Genomic DNA, 17630 nt, shown 5'->3' with positions numbered 1-17630 from the left:
CTCGGCAAAGGGGGCAGTGTTACACGCATATTTGCCAGAGTGATTTCCCCATCGAGATCAGTGGTCAAGCCCAAGTTGGTGAAAGGGATGAGGGCTTTGCCAGCCATGGTGGTAAGCAGGGATTTCCGGTGCGGATCTTGGTGAGTTTGATGGAGATGAGAGTGGAGTGAATGGGGAGAGGAGGTGGTTGAGATTTTAAAAAAGGGACTCCTCTCCTGCAATGTTAAACCCAACGGGACGCTGAGGGAGGGGTCAAGGAACGTTGGAGGAGCATCTGCGCGAAGGCTGGGAGGGAGCGGCGCTCATACTGGTTCGGCCGAACCCTTCTGGGCTTCGTCGGGCCTCCCGTTGCTCGTGTGCGTGCATGCAGCAGAGAGGGAAGCAGAGAGAGTGGGCCCAACCACTATATGTGCCGGAACTTTGGTAAAAGCTAGGATAGAGCTAGGGTCAATGACATTAACCTTTGCTTAATTTCAGTTGTGGCTAATTAATCTAGGCTTGGTTTATTTTTAGACCATCATCATCAGTGGCGGACCCAGGATTTCAGAGTAGGGTATGCCCATTGCAAAAAATTATTTAGACGAACGACATAAAAAGTTCACAAGGGAATCTACCTGCGTGTCTTCATAGCCCTTTCCCACATTGATTTCAGATCAATATTTTTTGACTTCTTCATTTTTGACTGCCTACAAGGAACCAAATGTCATTTTTGACTTCATGTCAACCGTATGCATCTATAGCAATTGGCAAAACATCTATTTTGACACATCTATTTTTGCAACCGTGTGCATCATATCAACAGATTGAGAGATTGAGCAGTCGATTTCGATTACCTCACGGTGGGGGGCAGCAGGCAGTCCTGGTGTTGGGGGGCGGCGCTGGGGAGGGGCCGAGGCCTTATGGGGGGAGGGTAGTCGCCTGGTGGGGCTGCGCCAGCACTGGCGTGCCGCGAGCGCCGAGAGCCAAGAGGCTGCCACGTCGCGCGGGACCGTGGGTGGACCTGCCGGTGGAGGCCTAATAGGGTCTGGCGGCAGCGAGCGGCGGGATCTCACCGCGGGGGCTGGGGGGCACGGCGCATTTTGCCATCATCATAATGGGTTCATCCAAAAATGTTCTCTTGCACCTTCATTGCATTCCATTCATGCTTTGCATATGGTTGGCTTGGTTGTTCTTTACGCTTTATGATGAATGATTTCATATCCATGTTAGTTCTTCATATGGGAATTTTCCATTTGCAATCTTGTGTAAAGATGGTGTTCAAACTTGCTTGCAGACCGTCATCATTCAGTTTAATAAACCTTGCTAGCTATTCATCTTGTTTTCATGCTGCATTGGTTGGTTTATAAACTTTGCAATGCGCTTTCTTTTTCTTGTGCTATAAAGAATTACTGATCTTGGGATAGACATGGTGTTTTGACCTTGGTTCATTAATCTCTATAGCTATGGAGAAATTCAGCAACTTAGTTGTAAACATGGTGCTTAGATCTATGTGTAAATATTATCTTTGCTTATATGCCTTCCACTCATATGCATATACGCATTGCACTCACGTACACCCATTAGGTTTTTATCTTTCTTTTTACTAGACTAATTATACCACAAGTTAAGAATCTTAGGATGTGGTGTTCGTTTGTTGGCAATTGTTTCTACTCCTAATCATCACCCTAGGTGTAGTATGTGCACTTGAATTGTTTTGCAAGCATAAAGAAGATGCTCTCACAAATAAAAAGAAGATAAATACAAGGGATATGATTCGATGGAAATCATATTTGGAGGCAATAAAATTCCAATCACCATAGCACCTCCAATCTTCTCCCGAGACGAAGTTCTATGGTAACTAAGGTGTGACCAAAGAAAAAAAGCCAACCAGATCATCAACATGAAGCACACCTCATTAGAACCTTCCAATTCTGCAATGTCTTGTTCCGCACTATCATAAACGTCATGCTCGTGCTCCTCATCGTCATTGCCATCACTGGACATGTTGAGGTACATGTCCACCTAGCTACCCTCACCCTTGATGTAGGTTCTTGCAACGTTTGAGCCACTACCGCCAGCAATAATCTGCTCCATTATATACCTTTCATCCTCTTTGGCTCCCATCTTAACTAATAATACAATTAGTTATACACACATGTAACCATAGAAACATTAAATTAAAAATTGTCTCAAGTAGTACAATAAATGTATATACATGAAACCATACAACAACCATGAAATAAAAGAAATTTATACAAAACTTGTCCTAATTGCCCGTACAATAAACATATACACGTAATTATACATCAACCCTTGTCTTGTAGAAAAAGAAAATCGGCTATCTACTAAATATACACATTATTGAAATATACACATGAAACCATACATTAAATTATAAATATATATATATGGAATTCATATATACAATAAAACTTGTACAATTTATTATATGAAACTTACATGAAATTAAACATTAAAAATTCACGCAATTATACAACATGCACCCCTCTCTCTCGTGACGAGGGTGGCCGGCCAGGCAGGCGAGGGGGCTAGGCGCAAGGGCGCCGGCGGGGGGTCACGGGGGAGGCGAGGTGGTGGGGATGACGGGAGGCACGGCCAGCCGGGTTGCAGGGGTGGCTAGGTGGGTCCCCTTTTTCGTTTTCTAATGTCAATCACTGTTAGCTCTAGTGCCGTTGTTGAAGGGGATACCCATCACCGCCAACCTTTCACCAACGATGCCCAAAACTGGCAGTGACGACATTTTTGGGTTTGACACTGATAGTTCTTTCTGTAGTAGTGTACAACACATTTTTTAAAATTGGTTCATTTTATTCAAATACTTCCTCCGTCCAGAAATATAAGGCATTCTAGATATTTTAGGACATATTAACAGGAGAAGCAAAAGACGCATGTATCCCTGAGTTAATAGTAGTTGCAGATAATAAGGAACTTATTTGTAGTAATAATCCACCAATCAGTCACCCTGGCGACCAGCCCAAGGTGGTGGAGCTGGTGGTGCAGTAGCAGTGGTGGCACAGAGCAGGGAAGCGGTGCGACACGGTTGCACACGCGTGGTGGCCGGCGGCGGCCGCACGCATGGGGTAGCGGCCCTGGAGCGGTGGCGCGCACCCGAGGTGGTGGCACGGTTCTTGGCCAGCCGCAAGTGAAGGAGGCTGAGAAGCGATGCGAGAAGGCACACCGGCGACCCTTTTGCGTGGATGCGAAGGCGAGGTTTATGCTTGTGGTGGCCATCGATCGTGAAGAACAGGCGGAGGGAGATTTGTGCTGGCAGGAGCCGCCGCTCTGTTGGGATTGAGATGGGTGACAAGACACTAGTTGGGTCTGCAGCTGCACATGGTTCAGAGGTAGCGGCAGGAGAGACGCTGGAGGCTTGTAGAGGAATGGATGCGGTGCGGCGATCATGCGTTGGGAAGCACGATGGCGACCTACTTAGGAGGGGCTCCCTATTCTTCCCCTTCCTTCCCTTCTCTTCTTTTTTCTTCTACCTAAAAATTTATGGAGGGGCTAAGGGGGGCTCCATTGTTCGAGCGGCGGTAGGAAGATTGGAGCTCTACCCGCCCCACCCCTTGATCCACCCCTGTCGATAAAGACTTTGCTGGTCTTGTTGCGCCAAGTCATAATTGATGAGGCAACCCCATCGCCCCTATCTTCTCGATGGTCCATTATTGCAATCATCGTCCTGCAGAATTATCTTATGGCATGTGCATTCAAAGTGCCTGGTCTGATCCTCAACCGGTGCATTGGGACTCTTCCGACGTGCGTATGCTCTTATTTTAACTAATATTTTATGGTATATGGTAAACTAAAGAATTTGTAGTTATTTGGGATGCTCTAAAATGTCTAAGTGTTTAATTTTTTTGTAACTACGTGCTTATAGCTTGGTCGTGGGTTGGAATCCCACAAACCATGCACGCGCATATTACTCATGATGCGTGTGTGCGCGAGCCTCCCGGCTGTTTTTCTTTAATTTTTTGGGTGCAAAAAAAGTTACTACCTATTGGTGTTACCAACTGGTAGTAGAGGAGCACTTTTAGTACCAGTTATTTGACCCGATTCTAGAGAACTCCCTTTAGTACCGACGTAGTGGTACTGATTGCCAAACCGATACTAAAGGGGGTTGGAAATCAGTACTAAAGATTGTTTCTGCAGCAGTGATATATCAGGAGCGCTGCAGATTCTTCGAGTTGTTGCCTTAAGAGAACGCGGGTTTTGCTGTCTAACCTCTAGAAGATATGAAGCTATACATCGCAAGACAAAGAAACAGTCCAACCTGATACAGACAGCAAAATCAGAGCACAAAGCGGCTCAAACAAGCTTGGTGCTACATGCATACTAGAGTGTTGGGCCACACGAAAGACGGGATTTAACAGAGCAGCAAAAGGAATTGAAATTTATACTGCCTCAAAATATGTTGGAGATACGTGTTAAATTCTACCAGATATAAACATGAGGCATATTACGTAAGTCATTGCTACTGCTATGTAACCCAATTCTAGATTCAAATAGCTAGGCGTAACCATTACATATGCATGTAAACGGTATGTAAAAATAGCATATGCAAAATAGACGTAACCGTACAAAACATCATGTAACCCATAATAATAAGTATGTAACAATTCTAGATCTTGTGTAACCTACAACTCTGTAAGAAACCAATCTAGGACTTACAGATTAGTGCTCCGTCCTTGTGTAGACTTGCTGCAGGGTTACGTGTTGCAGTGCAGATCGAAGATGAGGCAGCGCAGAACATAGTCGATCGAATCGAGCGGTTGCGTAGTTGCGCTACCCAAAAACTTTATTGTTGTCCCTCGTGCAGGCTTCCTGACGGCAATAGCTCGGAGATACCGCTCACCCTCCTCCTCGGTGCACGCCAAGGAGAAGAGCCGGCGAGATCCAGCAGCTCAGTACCATAGCACACTTCACCAGATGGAAAAGGGAGATGGGAAGGAATTCGTGGGTCTCTCACATGTACATGTGTGTTCCTGGACGTCTCCAGAACTTCTTATAGAGAAGATGGTAGCCCTCTGCTAACCGTTTCCCCTACAAAATTGCCCCACTAATTGGCAGTAGTAACCGCCCTATTAACTCAGGATTAAGGTATTGACTGCGTGCTTATCACCTCCAATGACCGTTGTCAAAAGATTACACGCCTACGGCAAAAAGGTTATATCAACTTGACTTGGCAGCACGCTACGTCGCAAGTTTCAAGTCACGCGGTTGGTTACGCGAAAAGAACGCAAATATGCGTGCGTGCGTGCGTTGTGTAACCAAGCCCCCTTCTCTCCTTCAGTTACGTATTTAGAGAAGTGAGAGAGCTCTCCTATTTAAGTTGGCTTCGACCAACTCAAACTAGCAGCATGGGACTATAGAATGCCACTGAACTCTTGCTTTGGGATTCCTTAAAAGATATATATTTATACATTTTGCTTTCAGGATTTTAGGTAACTAGATTTAACATTTAGACTAAATGTTAACTAGATTTATATAGTATATATATACTATAGAGTATCTTCATATTCTGCTTGGGTAACTATATTTAATATTTGTACATTAACATTTGTATGTGCAAATGTTAAATTTAGTTACCCAAAATCCTGAAAGCAATCTAGATTAAGCGATTCAACTTCCATCAAGTCCTTGAATTCACATTACACATGCTTCGAGAAGCCGATAAGTTATTTCTGTCTTGAAATAATTATTTTAATCGGTTAATTTTCAAGCCGGCTAGCATATAAGAATATATGTGCTAGTGGGGAGTAACACCGGTACATTTAAGCAAGGGTGTTGGTATACAAAAGTACCGGTACGTTTACTTGACCATTCGTGTTGGTTGTCTTCACCGTGCTAGCAATAATGTATGCCTACGATAAGCTGAAAGGGAACTCACAGCAGTAGTCAATTTATACCGAGTATTTAACAATCTTGTACTTATTTGCAAAGGGTCATAGCAAAGGGTCATAGGATAAGATGTATTTATTGGCCAACAAGATGGTACCATACAACAGTAGTCATGCAAAGCACCATATCGAAAGAAGGTAACATCATGATAACCCCTTTGAAACTAGAAGGAAATAAACACAAAACAGATGGCACACTGGCTGGGATATGATACCCAGTTATTGAACAAAACACAAAGGGCAGGTAGCATGGAGTAGTATCTGGAGATGAACACACGTCTGAGTGTGTGGCATCAAGATCACCGACCTTATTGGAATATAAAGAGAGACACAAACAAAAACGTACTACACAAGGCAGCTTTAAGTGGATACGATATCCAATTATTTAGCACAAGGACGATCCAGTTGGATGCATTTGCTTAAGCAACCACGGTGGCAGCGCCAACGTGCACGTTGCAGAAGCTAGAGCAGGCTTGGTCGCAACTCTCAACGGCATCGTTCGCCTCTTCATTTCCCAGAGCTGATAAAATTATATATATATATAAATATATTAGATTATAGGATTCTAGCTGCCGCTAATTAATGATTATTGTTTTCTCCGTCTGAGCAAAAGGTGCTTACCAGCGTTGATGTTGTTGCACACAGACGACGCACACCCCAACTTGCAGAAGTTAAGCACATTAACTTCCTCTTCAATGCAAAACCAATACGTTTCATCAGATGGAAAATACATTAACGACTCAAAACACGAAGAAATCAAGTGAGATAAATTTATTATTTACCAGTGTCCGGGTCAAGGGTGAGGTGGTCGTTAGGGGGCTTGCATTTGTCCCCGCTGATAATTTTGCAGCCTGACAGTTTTGCACACGTTGGACGGGATGTACCCGTGATACGGCAGGCATTGTAGATATTTCTTGCAGTAATGGATGGGCAGCAGCTCTTAGCTTCCACTTGTATCTGCCCTATAACTAGACACAGTAAGAGAACAGCGAGGATTAAGTTCTTCATACCATTGCCGGCTAGTGCCATGTTCTTCATCATACTATGATTGTGTCTTGGCCAGGGAGAGAAGCTCGTGTGTAGTCAGGATTAATTGTGAGCACAACAAGAGCTAGCATGGCATCTATTTATAGGCTAGGGACTGGACGAGCAGAGTAGATTATTTGCAGCGTCCGTACTTGTTTACCGTGGGCCAGACATTTCATGCGTGCCCTTGTGCACATACCAAACGAATAGCATTATTAAATACTATGTACTGTGTGGTGCCACAACCATAGGTTAAGGACCTGCTTGGTTTCACATGCTTATGCATAAGCAACTTAAAATAAGCAAATAAGTTGCTTATGAAACCAATCACTCTTGCTTATGAGGTTGCTTATTATAAGCAAATAAGCAACTCTTGGGCTGCTTATGGTTGCTCATGGGGACTAAAAGGTGCACTTTACACCTCCTGCCCTCATTCAATGCACCCTACCCCCCCTCTCTCTCCCCCCCTCCCCTGTCACCACTCACCAGCTCCCCTTCCTCCGCGCCACCCGCCGCCGCCGGCCTCCGCACCACCTGCCGCCGCTCCCACCCGCCGCTCCCGCCCGCCGCCCGCCTCCGCACAGACCCGTCGGATTTACAAGAGCGGCCGCATCGAGCGCCCGCTCGTGCCGCCGCCGGTCGGGCCTAGCCTGGACGCCGCCACGGGCGTCGACTCCAGGGACGTCGACCTCGGCTCCTGCTCCGTCCGCCTCTACCTGCCACCCCAGGCCGCGGCCGCGGCCGCCGACGGCAAGACGAAGCTGCCCGTGGTGGTGTACGTCCACGGCGGCGGCTTCGTGGCGGAGTCCGCGACGTCGCCGCACTACCATCGCTTCCTCAACGCGCTCGCCGCCGCGCGCCCGACGCTCGGCATCTCCGTCGAGTACCGCCTCGCGCCCGAGCACCCGCTCCCGGTGGGCTACGACGACTGCCTCGCCGCGCCCTAGCACCTGGCGTGCGAGCGCGTGCTGGTGTGCGCCGCCGCTCCCGCCCCACCGCCGCCCTGGCCAGCTGCTGCTGCTCCCTGCCCGCCGTCGGCCCCCGGGATCGGACGTGTGCAGGAAGAAGAAGGGTGGGGAGGCAAATTGGAGGGGTAGCAACACATGGGGCAAATTTGACAATGTCCAACTCATTCAATGCTCATAAGCAAGGGTATCCAAACAGTTTAGACTAAAAATAAGCAACTTCAAATAAGCAACTTTAAGCAACTTTAAGTTGCTTATAATAAGCAACTCAAACCAAACAGGCCCTAAGCATTTAGGTCATGGCACATCAGAGTTTGTCCAAACAGTATAATAACCTCCATGCATGTCCATATCGTGAAAATGTGTTGCACGTGCTTGCAAGAGATGAACAGAGGGCATAGTTAATCCTGGATTAGAAATACAAGTGGGCCATTTAATTTATCTTGATCGAAAGGCCCGCATTTCGTTGGACTTGTATTCGTAGGGTTATATATAAAAGTGAATGGAAAGGATATTGTGACCCTGTATGGATGCATTGATGCTCCCAATCTTACTAGCTTGTCTATTATATCTCAGCTAGTCAGCTTAACTAATGACTGCTCATGAGATTTTCACCGCAAGGTAAAATAAATTTCCACACAACCCTCCAGGGATTAGTACACTAGGGATTCCATGATTGTTGATAGGGATTGCATGACAATGAAGATTGTCATGTGGCATATGTCAATATTAATCCTGATGGTCCCTTCCTTGTATCCATTAGTCCCTCCCGGTCATCCTTGTACGCATCCAAAGGTGACCTGTATACTAGTCCAAATATATGCGTGTCCATATCCTAAAAATGTGTTGCACGTTTCTAGTCTGGACAAATACTGGTAAGAGATCACAAGTGCAAATAATTAATCATGGATTCGACATGCAAGCTAGTGTGCCATGTGTCCAGCTGAATGGCTCGCGTGACATTGAAGTAGGTAGTCATATGGAAACATAGAAGAGTTTGTAAATAGTATGACCTCTGTACAAATGCATTCAAGCACCCACATTCCTAGTATCTTGTCTGTTGACTCTCAGCTAGTCATCTTGAATAGTGAAACATTCTTGGAATTCAAAATATTTTTTTTGTTACATTTCTCTTTTGCCTCCTTTAGTAATGCGTTATGCAACCGGTACCCAAGACCGAGGCTTTTAGTCTCCATTTTGATATATAGCACTGGTTGCAGCATCCAATACTGAAGGGGATTTCCCAATTGGTGCTAAAGGTGCATTCTATAGTAGTGGAGGGAAGACTCTGATGATTTAGTGTCAGAAGGAACAAGCTCAGCTGTCGTCGCTGGTCGAGGAGAAGGCCGCATTAGTAACCAGAAATGGCTCCAACTTAGCGACCACCGACTATTTGTTGGTGGCCACAATTATATTTATTCATTTATTATAATATTTTTAAGAAATATTTTCAAGGAATAATCTTGGTGTATTGTATTATACTTTAACCATACATGTAATTGTATGTCTAACTATGATTTTGTTCATCCAACATTTTGTGCTAATTGCTATCACCTAAATTAAATGGATATCCAAGTAGAATTTTGAACTCGCATTCAACCACATGTGGATCCGAATTTGCATTTGACTAAAAACCTGCTAAAAGGTGCTATCCAAATCTGATTCCCTGTGAATCCAATCCGATTCCGTCTTACGCATGACCTCATTTTACGTGAACAGTCTACCTCGGAAAGCAGAGTACATTGCACCAAGGGTTTCAGAGTATGAGGTTGATAAATTCTTGAAATATTTCAACTATGTATAACAAATCATTGTGCGCAGGCCGCCCAGCAAATTATTACAAGTTCCCTGTAGCTCTCAACAAGTCTCTTGAATATAGTCCTGCTCATATTAGTGTAGCTCAATTAGCTTTCAACTGAATACAGAGATCACATGTCCGTCATCAATTTCTCCTTGGTCTGCTCCATGGATAAAATTATCAGATTTGCCTTTGTGATGAATATACGTGTCACTAGATTTGTGTTATCCATGTATGTGTCCCTCTTCTTGGCGTATCCAAGGCAAGACATGCAAGTCTCTATGACATGTTTGTCTCTTGCCATTCTTTCTGGCAATGCTCATGTATTTTCTGAAGAAAACAGATCACTTGAGACATGCATGCAAATAGGCACGGGGTATTCTTCTGCATATATGCTGTCACTACTCCCAAGATGGTGTGGTCCATGTATCTGTATCTCTTCTTGGCGGTTCCACGGCAACCTAGGGTAAGTCGTGTATCACGTCCTGCCTCCTTGGTCTGTCTCTCCATGACATGTTTGCAGTGATGTGGTCCACGAAATATCTTATCCACTTACTTTTTTCTTTGCGTAATGAGATGAATTAATAATTTGCAAAAATTAGTTCAACAGCTTCACCGAGAATGTACAGATAATTTCAAGTTCACTAAGGGAAACATGCGTGATGCCGAGTGCCAGGGTCACTCCGCGAAACCCCAAAAACACTCGACAAAGCGTTTGCCGAGTGTAACACTCGGCAAACGACACACGGCAAAAATCTTGACGGCAAACACTGGTTCGCCGAGTGTTTTGTGTCGGGCACTCGGCAAAGACTTTGCCGAGTGCCCAGAAAACACTTGGCGAACAATTATTGAAAAAATAAAAAAAAATCATGCATGCTCTGCCACCTGCTCCGCCGCCGCGGCCGCCGCCGCCACCATCCTCTCCTCTTCTCTTCTCTTCAGGCCCCGGCGCCGGCGGATCCGGTGGAGGGGACGGGCGGGCGGCGGATCCGGGGGCCGGGGGGGGCGGCGGTGGATCCGGGGGCCGGGGGCCGGGCGCCGGGCGGGCGGCGGCGGATCCGGGCGGGCGGCGGCGGATCAGGGGGCCAGGGGCCGGGCGCCGGGCAGGCGGCGGCGGATCCGGGGGCGCCGTGCGCCGGGCGGCGGGCGGCGGCTGATCCGGGGGCCGGGGGCCGGGCGGGCGGCGGCGAATCCGGGGGCGCCGGGCGGCCGGCGGCGGCGGATCCGGGGGCCGGGCGCCGGGCGGGCGGCGGCGGATTCGGGAGCGCCGGGCGGCGGCGGGGGGCGCTGGGCGGCATGCCGGGCGGCGGGCGGCGGCGGGGGTTTCGGGCGGCGGCGAGAGGGAGAGAGGAGGGAGAGAGGAGGGAGTGAGGGGAGTGAGAGTGAGGGGGGCCGGGAGAGTGAGGGGGCCGGGCACATATTCTTGAGCGGCCGGGCATTAATTCGCCGAGTGTCCCAGGGGTAACACTCGGTGAAGGCTGCTTTGCCGAGTGTCTACAATAGGACACTCGGCAAAGTTATTTTAAAAAAAATTTAAAAAATATCAAACAATTTTAAAAAATTGTCAAAAATTTACATGAAATAATTGTTGGAGGTATGCCCTAGAGGCAATCATAGAGATGATGATATTCCATTTGTATCCATGATTTGTATGTTGTGTTCATTGAATATCCATTGAAGGCTACTTGAATTGATTTGCAATTATGTGAATTGTATGTGAAACTCTTTACTTGTATGGTTATTCTAAAGTTGTCCCTAGTCGGAGTTCATGTGAGGACACACATGAATATTAGACTAGCACATGTATTAGTTGATGACTATGTTTCACAAGTCATGGACATGGAGATGTTGAACTAATAATGTGGACACATGTGGAGACATGTGCTGGGACTGACCCAACACGAGAAGTAGTTCTCTCTTTAAACAACATATACGCTTTGTCCTTAGACCTGAGATTGTCGCATGTATTCTAGATGTGGATCGACCTACTTAGGGGCTATCAAATGCTACGCCGTAACAGGGTAGTTATAAAGGTAGTTTTCGGGTTTGTCAAGAAGCATGCTATGAGACATGGTCAATCAAGATGGGATTTGCCCCTCTCTGATTGAGAGTGATATCTCTGGGCCCCTCGAGTGATCGGATCCGAAAATGCATGGCCATGCTACGTACGGTTAAGAGTTAACCTACAAAGGGATTCCGAATCACAGGATTGAGAAAGAGCGGTCGGCTTGAAGCTAGACCAAATATCGTGAGGCAAAGGGAATAGCATGTATATTATGTTGTGATGGTTCATCTGATATGATCTTCGTGTGTGTATAGGAGTTGGCACGTCTTGCTAGAGGCCGCTACCGACTATTGGGCCGAGTAGGAGTACTCGGGCCATGTCTATACGTATCCGAACCCATAGGGTCACACACTTAAGGGGCTGGAAGCCCAATTCGGATCTGATCCGAGTTGGATTAGGTTTAGAAGTACTAATGGGCCTCGGATCCAGAGGCCCGTCAGGAACCTCTATAAATAGAGGGGTGGGGGCGCCCTAGGGTTTACATCTTTTTGGCGAAACACACCTGCGGCGCCTCCCACGCCCTCGCCTATTGCAACTCGCGGATCTAGCAGTCCGGTTTGCGACGCTTCCTCCCTGCACGTGTGGATACCTTGGAGGTGTTGGGCCTGCAGCACTTGGATGAGCCGCCGACGAGCCGCCGACGAGTTAAGTGATACACGTAATTCCAGTTGCAGTGAGCGAAGATCAATATGATTGGTCGAATCGAAATCCAGGATCATACGCCAGGCGCATTAGATGTGCAATAGTAGATGGGATCTACTGCCGGGGTCGGAATTTTTGCCGTATGCGTATGCTTCGGTAAATCAGCCGTAACTTTTCGGTACGATCTCGGATCGGGGCGAATTTTATATGAAAATTGATCTACAGAAAAAGTTACACATGAAATTCAACCGCTTTGCCGTTTTCGGCAAAATTAGATTTCCCAAATTCGGCTTGGAAGATGGAGTTTCGGGCCTTCGAAGTTTGGAACGTTAGGACGCCTAACTCTGTTTTGCAGGATGTATGTATGTATCTTGTGATCAGTATGGCCCCCTTGTGTATGTGATGCATGTGTGTAACTCATTCGTGACCTGCGTGTCGCGCGTACGGCAACACGGCAGGAGCCATATGTGTTGTCACTTTATTGTATTTAATGGTCTGCGTACCAATCTGTGATGATCCAAGCAACTATGTAATCTTCATTACTAGATTCTTTACTAGCTATTAGGTGTAATAGCATGTTCTAGTTCTTGGAGGACTCCTCACCAGGAGGATGGCGCACATGGAACATGGAGATGGAGATCACCATGGTGAACAGGTTCTATGGAGATGGAGATCACCATATAAAAACGGGCCATACTGTGTCACAGCTGTGTGAATGCTATTCTGTTTATGTTTTACTTTCTGCATGCTGTGATGTTAGAAGTAGAACGATCCCTCACAAAAAATTTAAGTTAGTATGCCCTCCCAACTAAAACTTGCACCGTCCCATGTCTTGTACAATTAGTGGTGGGTCTATGAAATTAGGGTGCCACTAGTTTTCCTTGACTAGACGGGTTTGTGTCGGACACTTACACGCATAAGGGTTGGTTTGCTTAACGAGGTCATCTTAACGGTTAAGGACCTTGGGGCATAATGGTTGGGCGCCGAGACATGGAGATGTCACCCAACAACAGGAGTCATATGTGATATGATTAGCAAAAGTTGCTTACCGATCTACCTCGTTTGCTAGCGGTGATGCTAAAGCTCACTAGTAGACTTGTTAGTTGTGGATCCTGAATCACTAAGTTTCAATAGAGGGATATTGATTTTAGTGGGAGTAGATTCTGTTAAAATAGTTTAATGTAATTTGCTCTATCATGGATACGTTTGTCTTAGTGTATTTTGCATTACTTTTGTTGTAGATTAAATGGCACCTAGCAACACCACCACATCGTTTGCTTTGCGCTCGGTCCTTGAGAAGGACAAGTTGAATGGAACAAACTACTCGGATTGGATCCGTAACCTGAGAATTGTTCTCAGGGCCGATAAAAAGGAAGATGTTCTAGATACCCCACTACCACCAGTACCTGCTGATGATGCATCTGCTGCCGTTAAGGCTGCTTACAAGAAGGCATTTGATGCTAATCTTGAGGTAAGCTGCCTTATGCTTGCTTGCATGGAACCCGAGCTGCAGATGCAGTTCGAAACAAATCATGAGGCACACGATATGATCGTGGCGCTCAAGGACATGTTCCAGACACAGGCTAGGACTGAAAGGTTCAATGTGTCCAAAGCTTTTCTGGAGTGCAAGCTAGCAGAAGACGCAGCAGTAGGACCACATGTAATCAACATGGTTGGTTACACTCAGCGATTGGAGAAGCTGGGCTTCCCAATGGGCAAAGAGTTGGCCACTGACTTCATTCTTTCATCTCTTCCGCCTAGCTATGGGAACTTCATCTCGAACTACCATATGCATGGGACGGAGAAGGGTTTGAATGAACTGTGTGGTATGCTCAAGACAGCAGAGGTAGACATCAAGAAAAGCGCTTGTACTAGCCATGTGATGGCTATACAGAACAAGCCTAGCTTTAAGAAGAAGGGCAATTCTTGGAAGAAGAAGGGCAAGGCTGGAATTTCCAAGCCAAACCCAGCGAGCGCCCAAGGTTAAAGCTGGACCTGGACCTGCTCCAGACAAAGAGTGCTTTTACTGTCATGAACTTGGTCACTGGAAGAGAAACTGCAAGCAGTACCTAGCTTCGTTGAAGAATGGAGGAAGTAAGAGTACTTCTACCTCAGGTACGCTTGTTGTTAATGTCATAGACAACATATTTCTCGCTGATACAATTATTAATTCTTGGGTATTTGATACCGGATCGGTTGCTCATATTTGCAATTCGATGCAGGGAATGATAAGAAGTAGAAGCGTGGAAAGAGGAGAAGTTGATTTCCGCGTGGGCAATAATGCAAGAGTTGCTGCGTTGACCGTCGGGACGATGCAACTCCACCTCCCGTCAGCATTTATTATGGAGTTGAATAATTGTTATTTTGTTCCTAGTTTAAGTCGAAACATTTTGTCTCCTTCATGCTTGATGAAGGATGGTTATTCATTTGCGAGTGAAAACAATGGTTGTGTGATCTCTAAGAATAATATGTTTATGGCTTTTGCACCCATTGTGAATGGATTATTTGTTTTAAATCTTGATGGTTCACCTGTCTGTAATGTAAGTGCTAAAAGGCCTCGGCCTAATGATTTGAGTCCTACCTACTTGTGGCATTGTCGTTTGGGTCATATAAGTGAAAAACGCATGAAGAAGCTCCATTCTGATGGACTTCTAACTTCGTTTGATTTTGAATCATACGAGACATGTGAGGCTTGCTTGCTAGGCAAGATGACCAAGACGTCTTTCACAGGATTTCCTGAGAGAGCAGTAGACTTGTTGGAACTCGTACATAGTGATGTATGCGGACCAATGAGCACGACGGCTAGAGGAGGATTCCAATACTTCATATCTTTCACTGATGATTTTAGTAGATATGGCTATGTCTACTTGATGAGGCACAAGTCTGAAACCTTTGAAAAGTTCAAGGATTTTCAGAATGAAGTTGAAAATTAGCGTGTCAAGAAAATTAAGGCCTTACAATCTGATCGTGGAGGCGAGTATTTGAGCCACAAGTTTAGCAATCATCTAAAGAGTTGCGGAATTGTTCCACAACTTACGCCGCCTGGATCACCTCAGAGAAACGGTGTGTCCGAGCGACGTAATCGATCTTTGTTAGACATGGTTCGATCAATGATGAGCCAGTCGGACCTACCGTTGTCATTTTGGGGATACGCTCTAGAAACAGCAGCTTTCACACTTAATAGGGTACCATCTAAATCCGTAGTTAAGACACCATATGAGATATGGACTGGAAAGGTTCCTAGTTTGTCTTTTCTAAAGATTTGGGGATGTGATGTGTTTGTCAAGCGACTTCAGTCGGACAAGATCGCACCCAAGTCGGATAAGTGCATTTTCGTGGGATATCCAAAGGAAACTTTGGGATATTATTTTTACAACTGATCAGAAGGCAAAGTGTTTGTCGCTCGGAACGGGGTTTTCCTAGAGAAAGAGTTTCTCAAAGGAGAAAAGAGTGGAAAGACAGTGCATCTTGAAGAAGTTCAAGATGAGCCGATCGGGCAAGAATCAATGAGTGATGCTAACGTAGCAGAACAAGTTGAGATACCCATGGCAAGAGAAGCACCGCCACAACCACGAAGGTCGGCAAGGCTCCGCGAAATGCAGGAAATATTATTGTTGGACAATGATGAGCCTGTGACATATGCAGAAGCAATGATGGACCCAGACTCCGAAAAATGGCAGAATGCCATGCAATCCGAAATAGAGTCCATGGGAGACAATCAAGTTTGGCTGCATATTTCGATTATGAGATATGGCAGATGGATGTCAAGACAGCTTTCCTGAATGGAAACCTAACTGAGGACGTGTATATGATACAGTCCAAGGGTTTTGTCGATCCGAAAAATGCTGGAAAGGTATGCAAGCTTCAGAGATCCATTTATTGATTGAAGCAAGCATCTAGGAGTTGGAACATTCGTTTTGATGAAGTGGTCAAAGGGTTTGACTTCACCAAGAACGAAGAAGAGTCTTGTGTTTACAAGAAGGTTAGTGGGAGCTCTGTAGTATTTCTAATCTTATATGTGGATGACATATTACTGATTGGAAATAACATTCCTATGCTTGAGTCCATAAAGACTTCACTGAAAAATAGTTTTTCGATGAAGGACTTAGGGGAAGCGGCATATATTCTGGGCATTAAGATCTATAGAGATAGATCGAGAAGGCTTATAGGTTTAAGCCAAGATACTTACATTGACAAAGTGTTGAAGCGGTTCAGCATGGAAGGGTTCTTGCCTATGTCACATGGCATACATCTCAGCAAGACTCAGTGTCCTTCGACTGCTGATGAGCGGGATCACATGAGTAGAGTGTCATATGCCTCGGCTATTGGATCTATCATGTATGCAATGATAAGTACTCGCCCAGATGTTTCATATGTGCTAAGTATGACAAGCAGACACCAATCTGATCCAGGTGAGAGTCACTGAACAGCGGTGAAAAACATTCTTAAGTACTTGAGAAGGACTAAAGATATATTCCTCGTCTATGGAGGTGAGGAGGAGCTCGTTGTAACAGGTTACACCGATGCTAGTTTCCAAACCGACAGAGATGATTCAAAGTCACAAACAGGATTTGTGTTCACGCTAAATGGTGGTGCTGTTAGTTGGAAGAGTTCCAAGCAGGAGACGGTGGCCGATTCTACGACAGAAGCCGAGTACATCGCGGCTTCGGAAGCCGCGAAGGAAGGTGTTTGGATAAGGAATTTCCTCATTGAGCTTGGTGTGTTCCCGAATGGGTCCAGCCCATTGAATCTCTACTGTGATAACAATGGGGCAATTGCGCAAGCAAAGGAGCCAAGGAACCACCAGAAGAACAAACATGTAATGCGGCGATTTCATCTCATTCGAGACTTCGTTAACCGGGGTGAGATCAAGATATGCAAAATACACACGGATCTGAACATTTCTGATCCGTTGACAAAACCACTCCCGCAGGCTAAGCATGATGCGCATGTAAGAGCTATGGGTATTAGGTACCTTCTAGATTGACTCTAGTGCAAGTGGGAGACTGTTGGAGGTATGCCCTAGAGGCAATCATAGAGATGATGATATTCCATTTGTATCCATGATTTGTATGTTGTGTTCATTGAATATCCATTGAAGGCTACTTGAATTGATTTGCAATTATGTGAATTGTATGTGAAACTCTTTACTTGTATGGTTATTCTAAAGTTGTCCCTAGTCGGAGTTCATGTGAGGACACACATGAATATTAGACTAGCACATGTATTAGTTGATG

The 17630-nt window shown here is 45.7% G+C and overlaps 1 protein-coding gene and 1 long non-coding RNA gene across 3 annotated transcripts; one reads left to right on the top strand and one right to left on the bottom strand.

Annotated features, from left to right (window-relative positions):
- Nucleotides 1-1738: 1738 nt before the first annotated feature.
- On the bottom strand, nucleotides 1739-7007 carry LOC117861485 (uncharacterized). Of its 2 annotated transcripts, none has more exons than XR_011898480.1 (4): nucleotides 6680-7007; nucleotides 6519-6587; nucleotides 4669-6417; nucleotides 1739-2108 (listed from the first exon to the last, which is right to left on the bottom strand). It is a non-coding gene; the product is annotated as an uncharacterized lncRNA (long non-coding RNA). The 2 variants fall into 2 exon arrangements; XR_011898481.1 differs by having other exon boundaries at nucleotides 1739-2103.
- Nucleotides 7008-7471: 464 nt separating this feature from the next.
- LOC117861836 (probable carboxylesterase 13) lies at nucleotides 7472-8413 on the top strand (the record flags this gene model as incomplete). The annotated part of the gene is made up of 1 exon (XM_034745368.2): nucleotides 7472-8413. A coding segment is annotated over one exon (399 nt), but the record flags the coding sequence as incomplete, so codon positions are not given.
- Between the last annotated feature and the right edge of the window lie 9217 nt (nucleotides 8414-17630).

This window comes from Setaria viridis, chromosome 6 (assembly GCF_005286985.2).
Source record: "Setaria viridis chromosome 6, Setaria_viridis_v4.0, whole genome shotgun sequence".
NCBI classification, from domain to species: Eukaryota; Viridiplantae; Streptophyta; class Magnoliopsida; order Poales; family Poaceae; genus Setaria; species Setaria viridis.
The sequence above is the reverse complement of the archived record's forward strand: the minus strand, read 5'-3'. Positions and strand labels throughout refer to the sequence as shown.